This window comes from Dermacentor andersoni, chromosome 3, assembly GCF_023375885.2.
Source record: "Dermacentor andersoni chromosome 3, qqDerAnde1_hic_scaffold, whole genome shotgun sequence".
Lineage (NCBI taxonomy): Eukaryota > Metazoa > Arthropoda > Arachnida > Ixodida > Ixodidae > Dermacentor > Dermacentor andersoni.
Window position 1 is genome coordinate 86,175,026 of NC_092816.1, and position 25,470 is coordinate 86,200,495.

The window sequence follows — 25,470 nt, forward strand, 5'->3', positions numbered from 1 at the left end:
GACGTGCTCTCAGCTTGGCGGTAAAACGATTACGAAAGCAACTGCACGCTCCCTGACGCACCGCTAAACCTAGCGGAACGTGGTCAGCGTCTCACGTTCCGCTGCCGCTATGTGTGCTGTGCGCACGCGCGTCAGTGTTCCCAGTAGCGTTTTGCTGAGCGGCTGCCTGCCAATTGTTGTGATAGGCCGGTCTGAGCGGAGCGGACCGTAAACGCTCTGCTAAAACTCTCTAACATCACAGATGTATCTGTGGGAGCAGTAGCGCGACCGTAGTAGAGCCCGGGCCGCATATATTGAAGATCTAGAAGGCAGAGCGCCTTAGCAACCGCAGTTAAACGCCGGTGGCTGAAAGGCCGCCGGTACGATGACGGACTCAGCACCAGCGCAGCATGCCCGAGAAAGTCTGTCCGGCGTACGTTCAGAGGCAAAGTTCTGACTGGTGGTGCAGAAGTCGCGGGGCGCGATAGTGCTGAACTTTCCCCGCTACAAGTCACAAGTTGGCGGCTGGACGTAACTATATTTATTCAATCGTGTTTTTTACTAATTCTAACAACGTGCCATTATTTCGCATTACTGGCGGCGCCTCCAGAACACCAAAGCCGCAACGAGGACACCGAAGGTACAACCCGGACTGGTCCGTGGGTTGGGGCTCGCCGAGGTGTGCTTCCAAATATGTCGCACGTTGTTGGATGCTCTAACAACTATTTTGAATTCTCCTTCGGGAACAAATCGCTCGCGCTTCTCGACTAGACCCTGCCTCCGGGACCAGCGAGAGCGGTGGATATGTAAGCAGCATGCAGCGTGCGCCACATGCAGTGAGTGTTTGTTGACGTCGTTGGGCTACAATCGCTCGCGTGCGCGCGCTTTTATATAACGTGCTTACAAGAGAACTGAATGGAAGCTAGCGACATGGGCCCGGAAATGTATAAGCGTGCACTCGTTAGTGCTGAGTCTTCGTCGAACCCTGCGTCCCCGTCGTGTATGTGTCGACAATTTTCCCACTGACACCGCGTTGTATGCGCCACATGTTTGCCCACGGACATGGACACGAGAAATGCCGACCAACGAGAGGCTAACGGCTTCGTCCTAAAACACATGGGCAAGGCATGGTAATGAAATCTACGGTGCCCGGTCGTCAAATCGAGCACAGATCGAGGTCTACCCCTTTCTTTTTTTTTTGTTTAACGGCTTGGCTAAAGTTAGCTGGAACACCCTATATTTACTAGCGCTTAAAGACACTTGAAACGTGCTTCCGAAGTTGAAATGCACGACTGTCAGCTCTTGCCAGACGTTAAAATCGAGTTTGAGGCTGTGTCGAATAGAAATGCTAGAATGCTCCTGTGCTTAGATTTATGTGCACGTTGAAGAACTACAGGGGGAGAAAATTAATACGGAGTACCCCACTACGGCATGTATGTCTCAATTTGGTTTTGGCACATAGAATACCGAAATTTACCCCCAGAACCGCAGGCGTAACGCAGAGTTGTTTAGAGACAGTGCGAAGCATAACTGATAACGGTCGTATGACACTTTCGAGAACTTCCTTAAGAAATTAATTTTGTGAAAGCTGTACTTATTCTACACACACATTACTCGATCCGCACACAAATTTCACATTTCGCCTTTCCCACATTTTCGCTAAATGTGACCTCGGTGGCTTTTATAGTTGTGCCAAGAAAATCGGCTAGATTTTACGAGCTCGCAAAACGCTTCTAACGCTCTCGAGTGCTTGCATGCGTAATTTATTCCAAAGGCCGCAATTTACCCACCCTCACTGAACTTAGCCAACACAACATGCATCGTTCCCCAGGCCGTTACTTTCACCAAACATAAACAAGGTGTCTCGTTTAGCTCAGCGAGCACACCGGGCGAACATTGTATACCGCATGAAAATACCGAAAAAACAAAAAGAAAGGTCCAATAATTGTTTGTAACCCTTCTCATTCAACCAGAAGGGTTAATATGTCTCATGCCCCTTCTCAACCCCATTTCCTTTTTACTTAATGTAAATTTTGTACAATGCAGCGTTCTCTCGGAACATTGGAAGATGTAGCTGCTAAGGGCTGCGCGACGACTTCGAGCACTTGGTTTTAAGAATTTTTTCCTTGCAAAAGCTGCATTTCACTTCGCACGCAGATTTGCCCATGTGGGCCGCCCGTTGTTGCTAAGTTTTATCTTGGTCGCATTCGTAGTTATGCCAGTGCAGTGCACGGGGGAAATTTCGCGCTGTAATAGTAAAACGTACTCACAACGCTCCGTAGCACCCGTACACGTAACTTATTGCGCAGGCCGCATTCAAACCACACACTTCGAACTTTGCCTACATATTCTCCATAGCGCGCTCCTTCACGGAAGCTTATGACTGCTGGACCAAGTGCGCTGACGAGGGAAGTGACTTTGTAGAAATAATGACGTATACGTGCTCTGCTAGTGTATACAAATTGTAGAACGAAAAGTGTGAATATTTTTTGTTGGCTAACTTAACCTAATCTAACCTAACCTAACCTTGCAAAGTGGAGCCGTGGCAAAGCATGACGTGAGAATCAAATAAATTATGGATCAACGAAAAAAAAATATTGCGCCCTGGAAGTGTCCATTTGTATGACTTGTACGCAAGATCAATTTTATTTTATAATTATTGCCAATTACGTGGCAAAGGGAAATTTCGGGACTACAACGCAGGTTACGTTACTGATTGATACCGAGCACGCCGCCGCAGCCCGGCCTTGATTGGCCACACGAGAGTGGCTGTGAAACCATTTTCGCTAAGCCAACTACTGCAATTTATGGCGACAGGCGTCAAACCAAGCGCCAGGCAAGCTTTGCAAGAAAAAAAAAAAAACGATAAATGAAGAGAAAACCCTAACTTTTTCTAACCTAATCTCACCTAACCTCAATACAATTTTTGTCATACAGATAAGCATGTGGAAGCCGGCAAGCACACTGTCACACTCTCCTCTTGTATTACTGTTATACCGATCGCTTCCATGCCAGTCCACCGTTGTGGGTATGTCATGCTAATCATCATCGTAATCATCATCTTCGTCTTGCCCTGGAAGAAGGCGAAAAAGAAGAACAAGCCGAAAGTAATGTGCGCACTTTTGTTAATTACGAAAAATTTAAAAATGCATTAAAATCAGCTTTACACGCTCAGGAGGGCATGGAGAGGGATATTAAAGCAATGAGCCTATGTTCCATTCTAAAACAGTCATCAAAAAAAGCTCAGTTTTTTGTGCAATCCACTAAAGGTGGATCATATTGTCCCTGGTGGAATTCTGACTGCGAACGAGATTTTAGACGCAGAAAAGCAGCGTGGAAGAAACTTTTATTCAACCAAAGTCCTGTTAATTGGGCTGATTATACATATATAGCTACTACATTTAAACGAACAGTCTCAAAAGCTAAGGAGGATTATGATTCCAAGCACTACACATACCTTTCAAAGTCTTGCAATAAAAAGGCCCTGTTTAAATTTCTTAGATCTCGTAAAGTTATACCGGCGCCCGTGAATGTCGATTCTGTCGTTTTAACTACAAAAGAAGTATCGGAATCACTTGAAAAAATTGCTCAAGGACTTGCGCAACGTTTCAAACATAAATTGCCCTTAAACCTAAAGAAACCTCCCTTGGCAGACGACTTTGAGATAATAACAGCGACAGAGATTGAACGCATTATTAGTTCGCTGCCAGCGTCATCCCCCGGTCCAGATGGAATTACAACAGGAATGCTAAAAGTCTTATTTGATAATGAACCTCAGGACCTCCTAAACATAATAAATTTCTCTCTCAAGAATGCATGGGTTCCAAGAGAGTGGAGAGTAGCTAAAATTATTCCACTATTAAAGAAAAAATCAGCTGGACTTGACTTAGACAACATACGACCAATTTCTCTTACTTCCAATGTCGTCAAATTAATAGAAAGAGTTCTTCACGGCCGTATAACAAATTTTATGGAGGATGACACCCTTCTCAGTCCTTGCCAAATCGGATTTCGTCCCGGCCACTCCATATGGTGCGCCCATGTAGACTTAGAGAGCCGCGTTAAACTTGCTCGCCGCAAACGAGAGTACGCAGCTTTGGTGACGCTAGATGTAGCAAAAGCATACGACTCTGTAGAACATTGTATTCTATTCGATAAACTTCAGTCTACGAATATCCCAAAATATATAACCGCTTGGATCTATGAATTTATAAGAGATAGAGAGTTTTATTGTTACCAACGTGGTATTTCGACGTCCAAACACAAGCAGACAAGAGGTGTACCACAGGGTTCCGTTCTTTCCCCTATATTATTTAATATTTTGCTAAGCACAATTCCTTTGTGTCCGGAAGTACACGTTTATGTTTACGCGGACGATATCGCATTTTTTACGTCCGCAAATAATATACATTCACTACAACAGTCGTTGCAGAATTACTTAGGAATGCTGGAGACATGGCTAGAGGGGTTATGCATGTCGTTAAATATTAGCAAAAGTGCGGTATTGGTATTCCCATTAACTGCACAGGTGCAAATTACTTTACAATACCGACAAGAAATCATTCCTCAAGTTGACGAAGTCAAGTACCTTGGTGTCATTTACGATGGCAAACTCACCTGGCGCAGTCACATTGAACATATTAAAACAAAGGCAGAACGAGCCGTAGCTATGCTCCGCCGGCTCAGCCACCGTCGCTCTGGACTACGCAGGGATACCTTACTGATAATCTATAAAATGTATGTTCGGCCCATATTAGAATTCGGCTGCGTGATACTTTCCGGTGGTCCCGCCTACAAAATTAAACCTCTCATACTTTTAGAAAGAGAAGCTCTACGGTCATGCCTCGGGCTTCCTAGATTTGTTGCCAATGCTGTTTTATATCAGGAAGCTCATATACCCACCCTAGATTGCAGATTCCGCATGCTTACGGTTCAGACATTTTTAAAAATTTATGAGTTTTCAAAAAGACGTACGCAATATGCCTTTATCACTGAACCTGCTGAGTTTTTCCAAGTATCGTGGTCGAGATTGCACAGCCCTCAGATAGTATTCGTACAAGCACAGTTACAAAAACTGGATGTATCCATACGCCAAGTTTACCATTCAAATGATGCCATTACAGACCTCAAAATTGAGTTCGAGGACATATTTCCCAATCATGCAAAACTATTACCAAGGCAATGTTTAATTAATATCTTACACGGCCACCTGCACCAGCTAACCACTGACAACGTAGTAGCTACTGACGCTTCTGTTTGCAATGAGAAGGCAGGAGTGGGGATCTTCTCTGAATCTCTTCAATGGTCCTACTCCCTTCGCCTTCCCGACTTCACACCTATATTTCAGGCAGAACTATTAGCGATTATATTAGCATTACGAAAACTCCCCCAAAAAGACCCATTAGCTGTTATCATGACCGACTCGCTATCTGTATGCACCGCACTAACTGCATCATTAAATTCAGCAATTCAAAGAACATTTCGTTCCATGATACCTCCGTACTTACGAAAAGTATGTTTGCTTTGGGTACCGGGACATCGTGGGTTGCACTTGAATGAAATGGCAGATTCACTCGCACGAGCATCCCTTAACGGCCCTATCATACCTGTTTTGCCGACATCAGCTTATGTCACCGCGGCAAGGTACAGAAATTTCGCTATATCTCAAAATTCTGCAATATCCATGCTAACACCGTGTTCTGAATTCCACCATCTTGGCTTCCCATGGAATATTAATTGGTGTCCTTCAAGGCAATTGGAAGTATCTTTTACAAAATTGAGATGCCGTATACCTCCTCTAAATTTTTACTTACACAGGTCTGGTCTCGCGATGTCCCCTCTATGTTCTTATTGCAGTGCACCTGAAACTATCGAACATTATTTTCTCTCATGCCGCCGCTTTCTAAGACAAAGAAGAATATTAGAATACTCATTTACCAAACTTGGCCTATCACTAACCTCGACAAACATTCTTTCTTTTGGGGCAACTTCACTGGGAACCAGCCACAGGGATGCTTTTCTTGCTGTTTACAATTTTATTAGAGAGACAAAAAGAGTATCTTGCTGATTTTCTACAATTATCCATAGTTTCTATTACTTAATTCCTTTACGTTAAATTATTTTATCAAAATTCTTACCAATACTTTCATTGCAAGTCTAAATTACAGTTCTATCGTCCCACGCTCCACTATTCAAGTCTAGTTTCTCTATACTTCTAAACTTACGGAAAACCGCCTGCTTCTTGGCCAATCCCCCATAGTGGGTACGCGCCACTGTCTGGGACACAAGACAAGACAAGACAAGCTCCAGCTGCCACCGCGCCGGTTGATCTTGTACTACCCAAAATGGACAGCATTCCAGCATTTGGTATGTTCCGCATGAGTCGCTGACTGACCCACAAGCTGCTCTTACTTTCTGACCTTAACGTGGCTTCTTCAACTATGCAGTTCTCGGTTTCTCTTTCTTTTTTTGCCTACCTTAACATACCGAGGAAGCGCTATCATCCTCCAATGAGAGCAGATACCGCTCATCTGAGTGATTACGCACATTATTTCAGCCGCCCAGTGGCTTTCAATATAATGAAACGACATAACAAGTGCACGTTACCCTTTGCATGAAGCCGACGGCATCTGTTTCGGTTCAGACAAGCTACACTGCATGGCTTCAAAGCGAAAAAAGAAAAGGGAAGACTAGCGAATTGCGTGCATCCTATAAGTTTTTGAAGCATGGGTGGCGGCAAGAATGAAAAAAAAAAAATCTTTTTCGCACCACAAAAAATGACGTACTGGGTGCGCAATCCTAAAGGGTGTAATGAAATAGAGAATCGGCTGTCCGCCAGAACGCCTTCTCCCTTCTTCCTTCTCCGCTCCTCCTCTTCAGCCTCCCCACAGAAGGGACATTAATCGAAATGTACTGAATAAGTTCAGACTGATAATATATTCTTTCAGAAATATATTTTCGCTTTTTTTTGCGGTAATAAGTTGATTATTAGATGACGAAATAAAGGTCAAAGCTCAAATAGTTTAATGTCGCGTCAAAGTCCGAGCCCTCATGCGTCAGCGCGAAGTCAATAACGTTAAAGTACATAAACTCCAAGTTTTTTTCTTCGTATTCGGTCTCCACAGACGCCGTAAAAATATATGACGTCATGGCTAGCTGTAGCGGATAATTCAAGGTGGCGTCGCCACCTGTTTTTGCGTCTTTTCTGGCTTAGAAAAACCGCCACTATATGGCAGTATGAGTGGCATCTTTGGGTATTGTGAAAAAGGCAGTTTGCTAATACAGTTTCAATTACGTTTCTCTTTAGCGTCCCTTCAAGCGACGCTGAATGTTTGCGATTCCTGGGAACGGCGGTAATTTGCTCCAATTGTTTTAGTCGCGCCGCTACTCGTTTGGCTGGGACATTAAAGCATGACCATCTTTCAGATATGCTCAGCGCAAATGCGAGCACACAGTGCTGAGTGTAATCCTTCCCCTTGCAGTTCCCGAAGGAGCGACCAAGAAGTCAGCACCTCGGGTCGTGTCATTCGCCGGTCAAGACATTGAAAGTGCGTATAGTACTTACGTGAGAATGCTATACATATATTGTCCCGAGGCTACTTTTACCATTGTAGTGCCGAATTGCGTCCAATTCTTTTCAAGATTAATTCGCGAACACCCACGTAAAATATTCATCCGGGGTAAGCAGTCAGATGGCTGCGGAATTGATCCAACAAACCAACCAAATCCTAGTCACACAATACGTTTTCAATTGCAGATCTTATTTTCAACCCGTCACTTACGAACCTGAAAGAACTATGCTTGCTTGATTAGATGGAACGATGACAATCTAACATTAGCATCTCCATCTGTGTGGACAAAGCCGATTTTTCTAGGTTGTTCAGATAAAAGCACCCCTCTCTTTTTTGTTTTTGTTTTTTTTGCTAAATTTATATACATGTTTAACATCACATATCGGTTCCTCGCTGCTACTTTTCCTCTTGGATTTCCGAGTAATCTAGTGACATTTGAAAGGTACCACGACTACGTGGGACGCCATTAGGGACAACTCAGCGGTACGTCTCACGCAAGGCGTTAATACCCTCGAAAAACGGTGGCAACAAAATGTTTAATCGCGTGACACATAGAGTCGCCTGCACCTATAGGTTTACGTTGCACTCGCTCGAATTTAGCGGAGAGCCAAATGAAGCGTTGCGAAAGACAGCGGAACTCAGAAACGTGGACAAGGTTCCGCGGGCTATTCACAGCGAAAACTAATCGTACGGTACAACGTCCAAAAAGCAATAGACGCGCTTTGAGAAATGCCATTCAGTATATAGGGTGCCCATGGGGTGCCTCGATGTCCTCCTCGCCGCCAGCTCCGGAACGGGGGAGGAGGCGCGCGTTAAAAGGGCCCTGAACCACCCCTTGGGCTTGGTGAAATATAGTCCGCGGGTAGCATACGCTGTTGTGAACATCTCAGCCAAGTTCTGCTGTCGTACGCGGTCCGTGGAGCTCGCAAGCGGAGCGCGAAGTCACCTTTTTCTCAAACGCTCTCGTTTCAAAAACACCGTGCTCCTCGCTCTTTTCTGTGTGCTTTATTTCGTCATAAAGCACACTCCAATACGCGGCTGCTATTGGTCGCTGCGCTCGGCTACACCGCGGCCGCCGCGAGGTGCCGCCACGAGTCCAGTGGCTAAGCGCGCTGCGGCTCTCTGAGGACAGCCGCGTTTGGCTTAAGTTAAGCGCGGCATAGGCACCAAATCGGAAATTTGAACTGCGCGCCACGGTGACGACTCCGCCGTAGCCTTCGCAGTGCAAGGTATTGGAGGAGGAACGGGAGCACAACTGATCGAGGCCGTGTTTGATTGCCGATAACTCCGTTTCTGCTGAACGCATTGAACTACTTTTTGCGGCAAAGTGGTTCTGAAATAGCCTATCTTCACTTCATATGTTTTTCTCCACTTCGATGAAAAGTGGTTCAGGGCCTCTTTAATACCCCTGACACACGGGCACTCTAAAGTCCTTTAGGTAAGGGGACATCTACCGGAAAGGCGTTCAAGTGCAGTGACACACGACAAAGGAGTATCTCCTTTACGGCAAAATTCCTTTTCGGGAAAGGAGATCGCACAACTACCTTTCGAGCGGAAAAGGAGTTACTCTCGCACACAGCGTCCACAACTCGTAAATAGAAGGAAACCTGCCACACAACTACGGTGCCCATAGGTATTTTTTTTTACCTTGCGAAAATGTTTTAATTGTTAGCGGTAATACAATTTCTAGAATAGAAAAGATTTCCTCTAGCTATACTCTCAAACGCTCACATAACGTCGCTAGTGCCGCAATGTTGAATTCCGGCAGTGTCGTCGTCGTTTGCTGCGCGCACAAAGGAAGGGACGACAAAGACGTGAAAAAGGACGACAGAAACGTGGGCATCACCAGGGGCGCTATTCTGGACATTCCGCCATTTTCTTCGGTGCGTGACGTAGACGCGACGAAAACAAAATGGCGCTGGTGGCCAAGTTTTGCTTACGTAATGCGACGCCAACTTGACGTTTTGCCTAAGAAACTGAAATGAAGGCACTGAATGTAGCGTTATCAGTAAAGCAAAACAGTTTTCCTCCGCAGTAAAAATAAAGCCGCTATCTCAAAGCATATGATTATTCCGTCGAAAACGCTTCTCGCTTCCGTCGTCTGCTGCGTACAAGCCGTCGTCTGCTTCAATAGCTGGGATGCGTGTCCCCGGAAAATGGAATGAGTCATCGCATGGTTGGTGCCAACGCGCTTGTTTTCTTGCTTGAGACAACATAGGCGACCTACCAGTGGTGATGCGCGCACGTTCTAGGCTACGTCATCGCTATCTCGTGAAACGCAAGTGACTCAGCCCGACTCGGCTGGCTGAGAAACGGCCGAGTATCACCGATAGCGTTGCGCGCGCCAGAGATATCCACTAGCGCGACGTAAGCGCCGGCGCTGCCATCTCTTATTCATTTCGCTGGTTACTCGCACCGAGGGAGGAAACTTCAAGGCGCCGCCTTGCGTACATTTCTTTTTATAAATTAGAAAGAGGCCGTTGTCATAACTTTTGATTGTGCAAAAAGGCATTAATCTTGATTACAATACAAATTCAGCAGTGAAAAGTGGACAACATTGCCGAAAGTTTGCTATGTTCAACCAATATTATTTTGTATAAACGCGTTCTTTTAAAAAATGATGGCCCCAAACACAAATGTCAACACCACCCGAGAGCGATGCAAATACTATGAGCACGCGTTATGAACAAAAGATTTTCGTGGTGCCAAACGACGGGGAAAATGTGGCGATACGCATTCCTCTAGGCTGCCATTGCATATGGCTGCTCATTAGCATAATTCGTGCGGCTCGTCGCAGCAAAAATTATGGCGGAAAATCTCAGCAATGGCGGCCCAGCGCAACGTCACGCATCGTCAAAATGACGTTTACGAAACAGCCCTTCCTGTGACGCTTCTCACGAGATATTCCTTCAGCCAATCAGCAAGCTGGCATGGCGCACATCTTGGATCGCCACCACATATTCGCGCAATTGCACATGCATTGCACTGGCTTCTGCGCACTACCGCTCACATTCTTTTTGAAGCGCTAACATCGCAATATAGCTGCCAAGGACCAAAAAAATGTATTAGTCCATAAAATTTGCAGCTCCACGTCACGTTTCGTCATCTTGATGAAAACGCAAAATTGCATTTTGCAATACTTCCGCTTCCCGGCACAAATTTCAAAACACGTGACCTCTCGACAGCCAATCCGAGAGTCAACATGGCGGATAATGGCGGCCGTGCAGCCGCCATGCGTGTCGAGAATAGCACCGCAGAATGCGTGCGTCTATTTGTCGTACAAAAATCCCTCACGTGACCTGATCCTAGGTGCCTAGGGACAGCATCATTTAGGGATTTTTGAGAAGGCGCGATGCTGGCGCCGAGCGTCGCCGTGGCGAGTTCGTCCTCGGCGTGATCGTTCTCTGGACCGCGCGTTGTTCAACATTGCTCATGTAATTTCTTTATTCTATGATGTAATCGTGCATGCGTTGCTTGTGTGTTGGTTGTAGGTTCTGTGTTACTTGGCGGAAAGCCATGAGTAGTGGCGGTGCGGCAGTGCGGCTTTGGCCTCGATGAGTTCTGGCACGACAGAATCTACGTTGTGTGACCCGTGCTTTCTTGAGAACCCGGCGGTGGTGACAATTGAAATATCGAAGTGGCCTAGCGCCTGGGCAGCGAAGTTCTGTGAACCGCGATGTGGCGTCGCCGTGTCAGACTTTGCTTAACGGACATCGAGGGATGTGCTGCTCGCTGCAAGTCATGCAAAATGCAACTGCGTCGACCGCCCACTGTTCAGCGCTGAATGTGTGTTTGGTGTGCTGTGCTTGAAACGAGTGGTGCAGCCGTGCAGCGGGGGTAGCAGAGGAGCAGAGTGGCTTAGGGGCTCCGTTTGCGCGTTCACAGACATGTCCCGTCTTGGTCGCATTAGCGCCTGTCGCGGGACTGTCGTGTGCTAGCTCCTTGCCTAGTATGAAGTTTACGACGCTAACACGCAGCATGTTCACGTTTTTCCGCGCTATATGTCATTTGCATGACGGCCGAGTTGAAAACGAGACATATAAAATTACTTTCTATTGTGGAAGTTCTGGAAGTCTTATTACGCAAGGAGTGCGAACGTAAACATAAACACATATGTGTGTCTAAAATTTTGAATTACCTATAATACCCTTTACGACTGATAAGTGGGCTACACGGCCTGTGTGAATCAGCTACCGTATGTTGCGACACTTCCGTGTGGTAGACTGATGCATGGTGCGCGTTTATTTCTGTACTGTTGTAAAAACCATTTGTTTATTCACTCAATACAAATGTACGGTTTCTTCGCCGCAGTACATTTTAGTTACGCGGTGAAGCATACTAAAAGTGGGAGGGGGCCACTATCAGCCAGCATAGTATGTCCACTTAGGCGACCTGAGTGGCGGCGGGTTCGCGAGCGTATGATTAAAGAACTCTTATTATGTCCAGTGACAGTGGCCCCTTTTCACTTTTAGTATGCTTCACCGTACATTGCTTAGGCTTCACCGCGAAATATTAGTGTATTGCGAGAAAGATAATCCTAAAAAGCCTAATTATGCAAAGTTTCTATTGTAGCTTGCTACACCGCAATACAGGGGTGAAAATTAGCGTCATGCAGTAAAGCATACTAAGAGTGGAAAGGGCACATAGGTTTACACTGTGCTCATTATCTTCAATTGTGACCTAATTTACAAGTGCATCTGTGCTCGTGGTAAGCTTTATTGACAATTCTTTGTACATCACAAATTCATATTGCAGGGAAGCTTACTAAAGCACATTCGCCATTATGGTACGTGTTATTCACTTTCAATGCAGGAGCACAATGCGGATTCTTGCCCCTGCTTTTTGCTGGACTGCACATGCTCATTGAGAATTGATTCATTGTTCATAAGTGCACTGGTACTTTACTCTAAACTGGAGGGCTCAAGTTAATATGGAAGCACAATTTTTATTAAAGGGACAAGATGTTGCCGAGATGGTTGCAGCACAGCTTTTTTTTTTCTTCCAGGCACCTTTTCTACTTGAAGCTTCCATTGCAGTGTTTCGAACCTCTTTGAACCAGCACATAGTGTATATAAAAATTGGACACTGATTGGGAATATCACCTAAGTTCATGCCTATATATAAAAAGATGTAGCAAAGTAAAAAGATGTAGCACGACCAGACAAAATAAAAGAAGGGGGTGGGCTGTAGCAATACTAAGTGTTAAATGGTGCTTTATCCTTTCCCTTGAGTTTTCTTTCTGTTTTTGTGCTTTTTATGGATCCTCCGCAGTAACCATGCGAGTGCTGAGCTTGAGCTTGTTGGTTTCAAGTCTCATGGTTGTTACTAACAGAACAGTGTGATAAACGAACAAGGGCTTGGAGGCATCGGCTCACCTTGCTTTCCTCATGGTGCTGCTTCATAAGCACCGTGAGCATCCAGGCCAACTAGGAAGGGAGGTTTGTTGCAATTGCTTCTGAACTTTATTGCCACCAAACCAACAGTGCTCTCAATGACAGTTTTTGGACAGTAGAATGCTTGCACCCAGCAAAGTCTTAAGAAGGAAGCATTCAGGATGTGCAAAATGGGCTTTTGAAGCTGGCAGCATTACTGAAGGGGCTTTGCCCATCTGCCCTCTTTATGGATACACAAAGATGATTTCCTCTTTAAGAGGGATTGTTTCAGAGGTTGTTACATGGCAACAGTGTTGGGTGTTTAGTAGCTTGTCTTTGCCCACTGTTAATAACCTGTTCCTTCTCCAGTGCCCCTGTGAAGTGCCTACTTTTTGGACACAATGTGCTCTCCATGCATGCATGCATTTTTAGCTTGTAAAGACGTCTATTAACCCCTTGCCTCAAGCTGGTCCTTGCTGATGTCACCCAAGAAGGCATTGGGGAGTATGGCAATGTACACTTACAAAACACTGTTGATACCAGTGTAACCAAATTAATGGAGCTGCTGTTCTTTTTTTGTCTACTCCATCCTGGTTAGTTACAATAAGCAATGTCCGAACAGAAGGCATATGTAGTTGGTCGTGCATAGCCTGCGCACTAAGACTTGTTGGCATATTATGACCTTAGCAGTGTTTATATGTAAAAACCTTCTGATGTGTTGATGACTCCCTTTTCCTTATCATACTTTGCCTGATGGAGCCAGCAAGTGGGTCAACCAGATGTTCAACAGGCTTCCCACTAGTTTTCCCAGAGTCTCCTTTACCAGGGTGCTGCTCATAGATATCTGTTTTCTTGACCTTGCACTGCACTTCAACCATGGCCACACCTGCTAAACCTATAGCATGCGATCAAAAAAGTGCTATACATCATGTTGCTCCAAACTCGTGACATGTGCTACAAGGCCTTGAGGAACACCCTCATTTATTTACGCCCTCATCATACTGTACGAAGCTTCGCATGATAAGTGCGACAATTAACATCTGCTGGTTTTTCAGTGTTATTCCTGTCCAGCTTGCTGAAAGCTATCCTGAGTGTTTCAAAAGCAAACGACCGCTGCTGGACAAGAAGTGCTTAAAACAAGGGTCGCTGTAACCACATATGTAACACGAAATGAAGGCCACTGAGTATACAGACGGTTTACTTCATATCCGAGAAGCTTGGTTCTCCCTTTGCTAGTGAGTGAACTCAACTTGCCCCGAATACATGGCCTGTGACAAACTATGTGCCAGATGCTGTGTCCCCTGCAAAGCTGAAGATGTGTACGAGATCCTGACACCCTGCAGCGGCTTCTACACTGGGCAAACAGGCTACTATAAAAACGACTGTCTTTACTAATATGCTAATAACATGAAAACGGGCAGAAATTTGGCTATTCATTGGACCCAACTGCAGGTGCAAGCCACCCTTCCACCAGATGTGTGTTGTTCACAGAAACTGGAGCTATACAAATGCAGATAAAAACAGTGATGTTTGAAAGTAGTAGAGCTGCACTATATTCTGCACAAGCAGTGCTATCTGCAGCGCTGGTACCTTATAGCCACAATTCATGGCTGCACCACCATGCAAAGGCACTATTCTTGAATTATTAACTTCTATTATATTTATGGCGGCCATATATTGCAATTACATATCATCCACATTGTGTGCAATATGGTTAAATGTCAATTATGATGGCCATTCCTAATCTGAAATGCAACAAAAGAGCAAATGTAGGCAACAAATTGCAATTCAAAGAGACAAAAGGCAACCAGTGCACAGGATAAGTGACAGACTTCCGTTTATTGAAAAAGAAACGTGACATGTGTCATGCCACCACCAGTGGGTAGCAATCTTTCAAGCTTGGGTGACAGAGGCAAAACTTAGCAAAATGCTACAATCACGCTGTAAAACAGCCTTGGACACACAAAAAAAAACGACATCATATTGTACAGAATGAAAGGGCAAGACTTCATCTAAGAACAGTCTATGGCACCACATACTTGAAATGGTGTAAAAAATGTTGACTTGCCCTACCAACAAAGAAAAAGTAACAAACACAGAAAACACGCCTTAAAATGCAATGTGCAGAGTCTGAAACCAAAAAAAGGACAACCCGAAAAAAGTTTCGCTAAGTCTTTCAATGATTAAAATTGTCAAACTGTATCATCACTTAATGAACCTGCACAGCTGAAAAGGAACGAAGGAAAGCTCAATAGCGGGGCTGCAGAAAATGTCACCGAATAAGTATACTTTGCTTACCAACGATACCTATGGTTTAGTTGTGGTCTGTGTATAAACTTTTCTTGTTTAGAATGGCTGAGCGGATAGGGAAAAAATGACCATAAGAGCACCAAGTGTATGCATAGTCTACGCACAAAAAGCCACTGCTTTCTTACTTTTTTTTTCTCTGTATTACTATTCATGAGTATTGAGGTGCCTTATTAGCACTGCTAACATCCCACTGCAAAACACAAAATTGGGCAAGTTGTGGCATAAAGAAAATTGCAGTTTCACTCGTAGTGTGAAACAATGATGCAGTAGCTGGTGAAATATGCACAGGAAGCTTACTTCATGCAGTGTTTGCTGAAGTGAACACTTGCCAATGCAAGTCGGTAATCTCCTTAAAAAAGTAAAATAAGTAAGAGTCCTATTTATTTGTGGGAGTTGTGCCTCGGTGTTGAAGTGGAAAGACTCGGCTTTTCTTCCTCCTCTTTCATATCCGGACTTAGCCACTGATCTACACCAAAACAACCCTTTAGCTTCTTACTGCTGAATTTGTTTTGGTTTTCTCAAATCTATATTTGGGCTACGCATTGCTATGTCTCACGTTTTGCTTGAGGAAAACAAGACATCAACAGCTCCATCCAGTAAATCTGAGAAGCCAAGCACTAGAAGAAGTTTAATGAAGCAGATGCACCCAATCATTGTCATCACATGCAAGAAGAAAACTTAACATAGGACTGCCTTCACAAGTGGGAAGGTGATGTGTAAGAACTTGAAGGTGTGGATGCCAGCGCTATATACAGTATGCAGACATTGAGCAGGTGTTAGCCAATCTAGGCACCTGTTGGCTAGATCACGCTCTCTGGGATCAGTATTCACCACGACTGTACCTTCAGCAGAGTGGCTGAAATGTAGAATTGTGGGCTACCACTCTTTTGATCGTATGTTTGAATCCTCGCAGCACAATGAGAACTTTATTTGCAATATTCTAGCAAGAAATTCGGGAATTCCAGCGACAACACCAGTAGACATCAGAACAACCAGGGGAGTTAGCCCATAGCAGCTATTGCTGTAAAAAATAAGACTGGCATAAGCACAAGAATTGAGATGGGCATACTACATGCCTTTGTTCTGGTAGTGGTGCACTACTTCGGTGCTACTGTTAATGATCTCCACTGTCACTGGACATAATAAGAGTTCTTTAATCATCCACTCGTGAACCCGCCGCCTCTCAGGTCGCCTAAGTGGACATACTATGCTGGCTGATAATGGCCCCCTCCCACTTTTAGTATGCTTCACCGCGTAACTAAAACGTACTGCGGCGAAGAAGCCGTACATTTGTATTGAATGAATAAACAAATGGTTTTTACAACAGTACAGAAATAAACGCGCACCATGCATCAGTCTACCACACGGAAGAGCGTCGCAACATACGGTAGCTGATTCACACAGGCCGTGTAGCCCACTTATCAGTCGTAAAGGGTATTATGGGTAATTCAAAATTTTACACACATATGTGTTTATGTTTACGTTCGCACTCCTGGCGTAATAAGACTCCCAGAACTTCCACAATAGAAAGTAATTTACAACACACAAACGCAAAGAACATTATATGTCTCGTTTTCAACTCGGCCGTCATGCAAATGACATATAGCGCGGAAAAACGTGAACACGCTGTGTGTTAGTGTCGTAAACTTCATACTAGGCAAGGAGCTAGCACACCACAATCCCGCGACAGCCACTAATGAGACCAAGACGGGAGCACATGTCTGTGAACGCGCAAACGGAGCCACTCTGCTCCTCCGCCACCCCCGCTGCACGGCTGCACCACTCGTTTCAAGCACAGCACACCAAACACACATTCAGCGCTGAACAGTGGGCGGTCGACGCAGTTGCATTTACATGACTTGCAGCGAGCACCACACGCCTCGATGTCCGTTAAGAAAAGTCGGACACGGCGACGCCACATCGCGGTTCGCAGAACTTCGCTGCCGAGGCGCTAGGCCACTTCGATATTTCAATTGTCACCACCGCCGGGTTCTCAAGAAAGCACGGGTCACACAACGCAGATTCTGTAGTGCCAGAGCTCATCGAGGCCAAAGCCGCATTGCCGCACCGCCACTACTTACGGCTTTCCGCCAAGTAACACAGAACCTACAACAAACACACAAGCAACGCACGCACGATTACATGGGCAATGTTGAACAACGCGCGGTCCAGAGAACGATCACGCCGAGGACGAACACGCCACGGCGTCGCTCGGCGCCAGCACATAGAATAAAGAACAAACTTAGAGAAGGGAAACTGTACCTTCCGCCGTGGTTCGAAAATAAGCAGCGGCAGCGCATGGAACTTACTTTGGGGGACGCCAGATGACGTTGCTCAAACCGGAAGCGGAAGTGCACTTTTTTTTTTTAGAGCAAAATTCAATATGGCCGTTTTTTGCCGGTCGCGTACGCTGGTACGCGCCGTGCTTGCTCTGCAGGCTATGCGGCATGCCTCAATGCCTTCGCTGCCGCGTAGGTGGTGCGTTCTAATTGCCAAGAGCCTCTACTGACGCCCATACAAACAAGCCACAAGTGAGTGAACAGAACGCGCGACTTTATTGGCAGAAGACAAGCAGTGTACATTCTCGTGGAATAGCAGAAATAAAGTTTGCATGTCGAGATACGCTGGAATCATTGACGCGAGCTCGTAAACGGCTCACCGTCGTCGTCGCACGTGGTGGTCAGGTTAACGAGCAACAACCAGCAGCGGAAACATATTGGACAGAGTGTGCCACTTGTTTGCAGCGACAGTCGCCGTTAAAAATGCCCAAATTGCATTGCGAAGCAATCGGGAGACGCAGGCATCTGCTACCGCAGCCTACACAGCGACATGGACTACCCCAGATTTTAGCCGTTCACTCCTTTCCAACCTGCACGTTTCTTTTCTTTCGGGGGCCGCTAATGTGTGGCTCACACTTGCTGTCTCACATTGTCTCACTATGGACAAGTCGCTTTCGTGGGCATCGCCTCCATCAGCTACTTTTGCGGGCCTTTCCAACCATCTGGCTATCAACTTCATACGCATCGGACTATGTAAGCACGTATGCTGGTCTCCGTTCATGCCTAATCGCGGCCGAGAAAGGCCAGAGGCACAATATGCCCATTGCTGCAGCAGGAAAGCGCGAACGGGGAGCACGAATCACGGTGCATGAAAATTGGGAGTCTATGTCGCTGTGCAGGCTGCAGGAGCGAATGCTTACTTCGAAAGACTGCTTCCCAGTGCAACCGACCAGGCCGCAATATTCTAAAAACATAACACTGCGACCATAACCAAGTGACATAACAGCAAAATTAAACAGCAATCAGTCACCGCATGAGGTTCAGACAATACATTATACATTGGCGACGAACCATATGGCAACAGTGAGCATTCACATACACGGGTCTCTTAGGGTACATTGAGCTGCCTACCTACAGGCGTAGTGCCTGCCTTCGTCGCATGTGGTGGTCTACTAACGAGCAACAACCAGCAGCAGAAACAGATTGGACAGAGTGTCCCACCTGTTTGCGGCGACAGTCGCTGTTAAAGATGAGCAACTTGCAGTGCAAAGCAATCAAGTGACGCAGGCATCTGCTGCCGCAGCCTACACAGCGACATGGACTACCCATCATTTTAGCATTGACTCCTTTCCAGCCTGCATGTTTCTTTTCTTTTGGAGGCCGCTAATGTGTGGCTCACACTTGGTGTCCCACATTGTCTCAATATGGACAAGTCGCTTTCGTGGGCATCACCTTCATCAGCCACTTTTACGGGCCTTTCCACCCAACTTCATACACGTCCGAACATGTAAGCACTTATGCTGGTCTCCGTTCATGCCTAATCGCAGCCGAGAAACGCCAGAGGCACAATTTGCCCATGGCTGCAGCAGGAAAGGGTGAACGGGGAGCACGAATCACGGTGTGCGTAAATTGGGAGTCTATGTCGCTGTGCAGACTGCAGGATCAAATGCTTACTACGAGAGGCTGCTTCCCAGTGCAACCGACCAGGCCGCAATATTCGAAAAACATAAAACTGCGACCGTAACCAAGTGGCATAACAGCAAGATTAAACAGCAATCAGTCACCGCATGAGGTTGACAATACATTATACATTGGCTACGAACCATCTTACGGCATAATGCTTGCCTTTGTCACATGTGGTGGTCTGGTAACGAGCGACAACCTGCGGTACAAACAGATTGGACAGAGTCTCGCACCTGTTTGAACCAACAGTTGCCGTTGAAGATGAGCAACTTCCATTGCGAAGCAATCAGGTGACGCAGGCATCTGCTGCCGCAACCAACACAGCGACATGGACTACCCGGCATTTTAGCGTTAACTCCTTTCCAACGTGCACATTTATTTTCTTTCGGGGGCTGCTATGTGTGGCTCACACTTTGTCGCAATGTGGACAAGTCGCTTTTGTGGGCATCACCTTCGGCAGCCATTCTTGCGGGCCTTTCCACCCATACGGCTATCAACTTCATACACTTCGAACCATGTGAGCACATATGCTGGTCTCCGTTTTGAGCAAATCATGGCCGAGGTAAGCCACAAGCACAATTTGCCCATTACTGCAGCAGGCCAGAACGAACGGGGCGCACCAGTTACGGTGTGTGTATACTGGGAGTCTATGTCGCTTTGCGGACTGCAGGAGCAAATGCTTACCTCGAGGGACTGCTTACCAATGCAACTGACCAGGCCCCCACATCTGAGAAACGTAACACAGTTACCACAGCCAAGTGTGGCAGCAAAACCAGATTCTGCAATCAATCACTTCACTGTAGCTTGCACAAAGACCCAGGCTATCAAGGAAGAGGAGCAATGATCAACGAGACTAGGAATATGGAAAATGAGAAAGCTTGCATTCAAGAGAGAAGCCACTCTGCTCTGCAAGCATTGAAGGCTAAAAACATCAAGAAAAGTAAAATGGTGCATAGCACATGTGCATAGGTTAATGCAAGACGCATGCCGATGCTGCATCAGCTATTTCAGGAGAGGAATTGCGCATGACAACATACACTAGAAGATACTGCTACAGATATGTTAGGCTGCTAGACAGTGACTGGTATTAAGTATCAGCGAAGAATCGGTTGACCTTTATATTTGGATGAGGATGAATGACCTCTAACAAAAATGGGCAATGAGAAAGCTTGCATTTATAGAAGAAAAATTACACTTGGCACAAACGGAATTAACATGGCTAGGAAGCTGATTAAGGGCAAACTGATGGAACTCAATCTTTTGGCCAGCGTCGTCCGTGCTTGGTCAGATGTTGCAGGTGCACCTGAAGACGAAGAATTTCTAGAAAGTCCTTTTTGAGTTACCTGGATGACTCAACCAAATGTCCGTGCTGGTGGAATGGTGGCTGAAGCTCTTTTCAGTCTTGACACAGTCCTCTGCAGACTTGATATCTCATTCATATTCTTCTGCATGTGCTTCTTTGTTCTTGGTGTAAAAGCCTTGCAAATTCGGCTCCAGCCCCTTCCTGTTGGCGCAGATAGGAGCTCCTGTGATGACCAAGATGTGCTTGGCATAGACTCTGTTGAGGCAAAACGGTGACACATGAGATACAGCACAGATTAGCCAAATTTATGTGTGTTTTATATGTTCGAACCAATTATACTGAACCATAAATATGAACAAGCATTCATATCTGCTGCAAACAGCAAGCCAATACAGCATATATCAAACATTTATTTCTGAACCATGTGTTGTTTACCTTGTAGTAGTAGCCAATGTCCACACAATGACCTTGTTGTAGCAGGCAGCAGCTTCTGTTTAGTGCGTGGAGTGTGTTGCTTTATACTGGTGCCGTCTTCATTACTGCATGTATGGAACAGAAATTTTGACTGAATCAGAAATTGAAAAAGCAAAGTTTTAAATTGCAAAAAGGTGTGACATATATGTTGTAATGATTTGCGACTACAGAACACATGCAAATGTACACTGTCTGTTCTAGGGTGCTTAAGCAGCATGTTAAATAAATATTGCTATTGTCCATAAAATTGATGTCTGCCTAACTACAATGCATGTCAACAGCGCAAGTACTATTAAGATCACAAATGAGAACATTTGTGGGTTCATTTATACACTAGAAGTGATCACACTGCTAGTTCCACAAGCAAATGCATGAAAGTCATGAAGCTATTAGAACTGATGCATTATTTTTCTGCACGAACGTGATGCACCGCTTCACTACTGCAAAAATAAATGCCCTACGGTAAACCAATCTGAACAGCAAGAACATTTGGAACCAACAAGTACGAAATATGGGTGAATTATCATGCTTGCAACTGTTTAATACATTAAATTCTGTACTTTCACTTTATTTTACCAAAGGATTATTCGGTTTTGTGGACGAAAGACGTTGCCGGCCGACTCGAAAAAAATGTTTAATATGTATATTGATAAGGCTACTCAGTCACCTACAACCACGGCTACAATAACATGAAAAATGAGACGCGCGTTCCGATATCGCTCTTTCTTTCCTGGTTGTGTGTGTAAACCAAACGACAGCCTCGCAAGTAAAGGTTTATTTAGGAAACAGCAACTGAGATCCTCACTGCCCATATGTAATGCAGGATCTAGTTCGTTAACTTGTGCCCGCCTGGAAGGTAATGACACGGATATTATATAACGATTCAAGCAGCGGTGTTAAACGACTCACCGTTATTGCCGTTGTCAGCCGCAGCAAAATCCAGCTCCCGTTTCGATGCAGACCTGTTCCGAATGGCTCACGACCGAAACCCAACTGCCGGGCTTACATGTCCGCTTGCAAACACGTAACTTCACCCCAAGTTAAATAACGCGAGACATCGAAGCGCAAGAAACTAGTTTTAGAAACAAAGAAGCAACCAGTCTTGAGTGTACGAACGAATGAATCCGTGCCGCCGTGCACTCGGAAATACCGGTAAAATTTTAAATCCAGGCCAGAGGTCACGTGAAAGATCGATGATGCTGAACGCTATTTGCGTTTATAATGGCGAAGAAACAATAAACTTACTAACAAAAAGTACAATATCTAATTAGCAATGATAATTTTGCCCTGTTTTTATGTAAAAGAAAATGCTTCGGTAATTGTAAGAGAAAGTTTGTAAGATAAAATTGCGCTTATTACGACGCCTCTACCGGGAAATGTTGGAACTAACGAACGAATCCCGAGGTGACGCTACTACGTCGGCTTTGTTAGCAGCGGCGCGCGGTCGATTTTTTCGCCCTCTGTGGCCATTTGTTGAACTTGAGAGTGTGCTACCCCTGGCCAGCATCGCGCCTTCTCAAAAATCCCTAAACGATGCTGTCCCTAGGCACCTAGGATCAGGTCACGTGAGGGATTTTTGTACGACAAATAGACGCACGCCCCCAGAATAAACAGCACGCACAGCTACAGTGCTCTAGAATATTGGGTAGTGGGGTCAGGGAGCGGCTGCGGGTGAAGCGTCTCATGTCGATGACGAGAGGTGGCGCCACCAGAGCACGGGCTGTATGAAACGCGATGCGCTGTGTACTCGGCGTGGAATCGTCTGAGCCATCGACGAATAAACAAGGCTCTGTACGTTAATACATGTCCTAAAGTTAGTTACTGCTGTACAGAGGGATAGCCGGGCAACTTAGGAGGCGTAAATGTGATCGCGGCCGGTGGAATCGCCTAGCAAATAGCATGCAATAGCGCGATGGTACGAATGCGCGGGCACGACAGAGTGCACTTCAAATGCTTCGCACGGCAGACTGTGCTCTATTGGCGCTACCACTCCGTGTTTTAACACGTGTACGCGAAATAATTATCGTCACACTAATGAAAGGCTATAGGTAGAGGGACAGGCACAAAAGTGCCATCGATCACGAGACTCTTACGGCAAACCTCAAGCAGCGGGAGAGCAAATGTCAGCCGCATTTATTACAGTTGCGGGCCAACAAGAAATCGCAATGAAGAGACGTTTCTATAAAAGTTCCGCTTGGAAATCGTTCTGCGGAAACTGTTTATCGTAAACTGAAAGCAAGCGTGACTATTGTAAGATTGGCAACTTATGTAAACGACTGCTCTTTTTTAGTGCTCTCAGGCATGCATTTTTATCAAAACGAGCAGTCTTTTGCCGCCGATCTATTAACACGACTGAATACAAAACAAAAGAGTTTCCCAAAAACAAACCAGTTCTTTATTCGAACGCTGCATGCTGTTCAGCTCATCCTCGAATGTTTGACAGTTCTGTCATGCTTTTTTTGTAGATACAACTTGACACTACGCGCAGCGGCCAATCTTGGCATGAAGCTTCTTCTTTCTGCTTGCTTCTCGCGACTCATTCATACCCCTTACATAAAAGTGCAGCCTTGTCAGCACATAAAACTTCACGATGCTGGCTGTAAGCACATCAGAGTGCTGGCTGCACCCTACACCACATAAAAGCTGAGATTTGCTCAACAGCATAACATCAACTATGCTATTACTGCACAGCTTTTCCTGGCTGAAGAAAGTAGTAAATAAGTCCTCCAGCTTCCTTACTGTCAAAAAAAGCACACGGGACGGGTAGAGCAACCCTCCTTTGTCGCAAATGCCAGTGAACTCACTATCTTCGCTTCTCTCGTTTGGTGCCTGCAAAAGCAAGTTTTTGCACTCTATGCAGTCACTACGCGCAATAAATTTGCGCGCAACATAGCCTGCCATGTAATGAATCAGACGGTCATCACTCTTTTCAATCACATAACCGCTGTGCTCGGCAGAAATGCGACTTAGTTTGGCTTCTGCCAATGACAGGTTTCCAGACTCAATGAATTTGTCAAGGTCAGCCTCTGCAGTGTGAGCATCGCATGCATCCAGCAAGGAACTGACTGGATCGTTACTGTCGGCATTGCCTGAGCTCACTGTGTTTGCCAGATTATAAAACGAGAGGCAATTTACAACTATCAGAAACTGGGTGGGTGTCGGGTGATCATTAGATCCACAGGACTGCCTTACGATGCCAAAGAAGTTCTCCAGTGGATCTTGGCTTAAGCGAGACGTCATCAAATGCCTAAAGCCTTGTGTGCTTAGGTATTCTAACAGTGCGAGGGTGCCAGAAAGTGTGACCTTAAGGCCAACTGCCGTTGACAGACTCAGGAATCCTGCTCCATTTGCATGCGCTTCCCAGCGTGATAGGAGCTGAAGGAAGTCCTTAATTATCTGTGCACTGTTAGAGCCTCGACGCAGTGCTTGTGCAGTGAAACGGGATGTCATGGTCCTGATGAGGCAGTTGACAGTTCTGAAAAAAAAAAAAAATAAACTTTAGCACACAAATGCACAACGACCAAATTATGTTGCTGTTGCAATGCAGCATCAAAGGAGCAAGGGTGTGAAAAGTAAGAAGTGAACAGAGCAATTCAATATGTCACGCAGCTCTAAACAAAGGCTACTCCTATCGGTGCTATTTCTTAGTGCCCGTCAAGCTAATTATCGAGAAGTAGTTGCTTCTAAATGATGTTTGCCCTACCTGAAGAATGATATAGTAGCGTCAATGTTGCCCCAGGATGATTCCAACTTCTCCTTGTAGAAGTGAAGACCGTTGATCACACGATTCCCAAAAAGTTGGAAAGCAAATGTCACCCTCATTTTTTCAAACCCATTTGGCTGAAGGTGCGCCGATGTCAAGCCAGGCATTGCTTTCAGGGTGAGCTGGCTCGAGTCGAGCTTGAAGGCCTGCCTTACAGGCTGGATGGAAACCTGGAACAGTTAACAATGCGAAGTATATAGGTTGAGAAAGATGCTACAGCTAGAACACCGCTTTCATGAGGTTTGCTGCCACAGGTGCATTTCATGACCGCTGAGCACTTACCATGCCATCTGGGGTGTTCAGAGGACCTTTCAGAAGCGAGTTCCTCAGGCATTTCAATAAATGCGGAAAATCCGACAAGAAAAACAGCCGTCTAGAAGGGTCCACAGGGTGTTCTCGGCTGCACGTTATCTTCCCATTCTTGACGCCAATTCCTAAGATGTTCCACATACGTCGATTCCATGATGCACCGTCGCAAGTGATGAAATCGACGAGAAGTCCACTAGCTTCGGCGAGAATTGTGGCTTCTATAAGTATTTTCGCAAGCACTTCAGCCTTGGCATTGCCACTTGTAGCAAAGGTGCCAATAACCTGCGTCCACTTGGCAGCAAACGGGACAAACATTACCACCATCCCATGGTCACAGGGAACATTCTGCCCTTCAGCTGTAAAAGGGCCCAGGTCAACGAAGCCCTCAATACGGCCTGAAGATGTCACATTCAGGTGCTCGGACAAT

General features: G+C 45.6%; 1 protein-coding gene across 4 annotated transcripts in view; it reads left to right on the forward strand.

Annotated features, from left to right (window-relative positions):
* The window catches only part of LOC126525047 (uncharacterized), an 87,740-nt gene that overhangs the window by 24,929 nt on the left and 37,341 nt on the right, over window positions 1–25,470 (forward strand). For 3 of the 4 annotated variants that reach the window (XM_072287242.1, XM_072287243.1, XM_055067495.2), the window contains 2 exons: window positions 6,239–6,345; window positions 7,461–7,526. In XM_072287242.1, the coding sequence (XP_072143343.1) occupies window positions 6,324–6,345; window positions 7,461–7,526 (88 nt within the window). In that variant the 5' untranslated portion in view covers window positions 6,239–6,323. The remainder of the gene's footprint in view (window positions 1–6,238; window positions 6,346–7,460; window positions 7,527–25,470) is intronic. The other variant, XM_050173107.3, reaches the window with a different exon arrangement.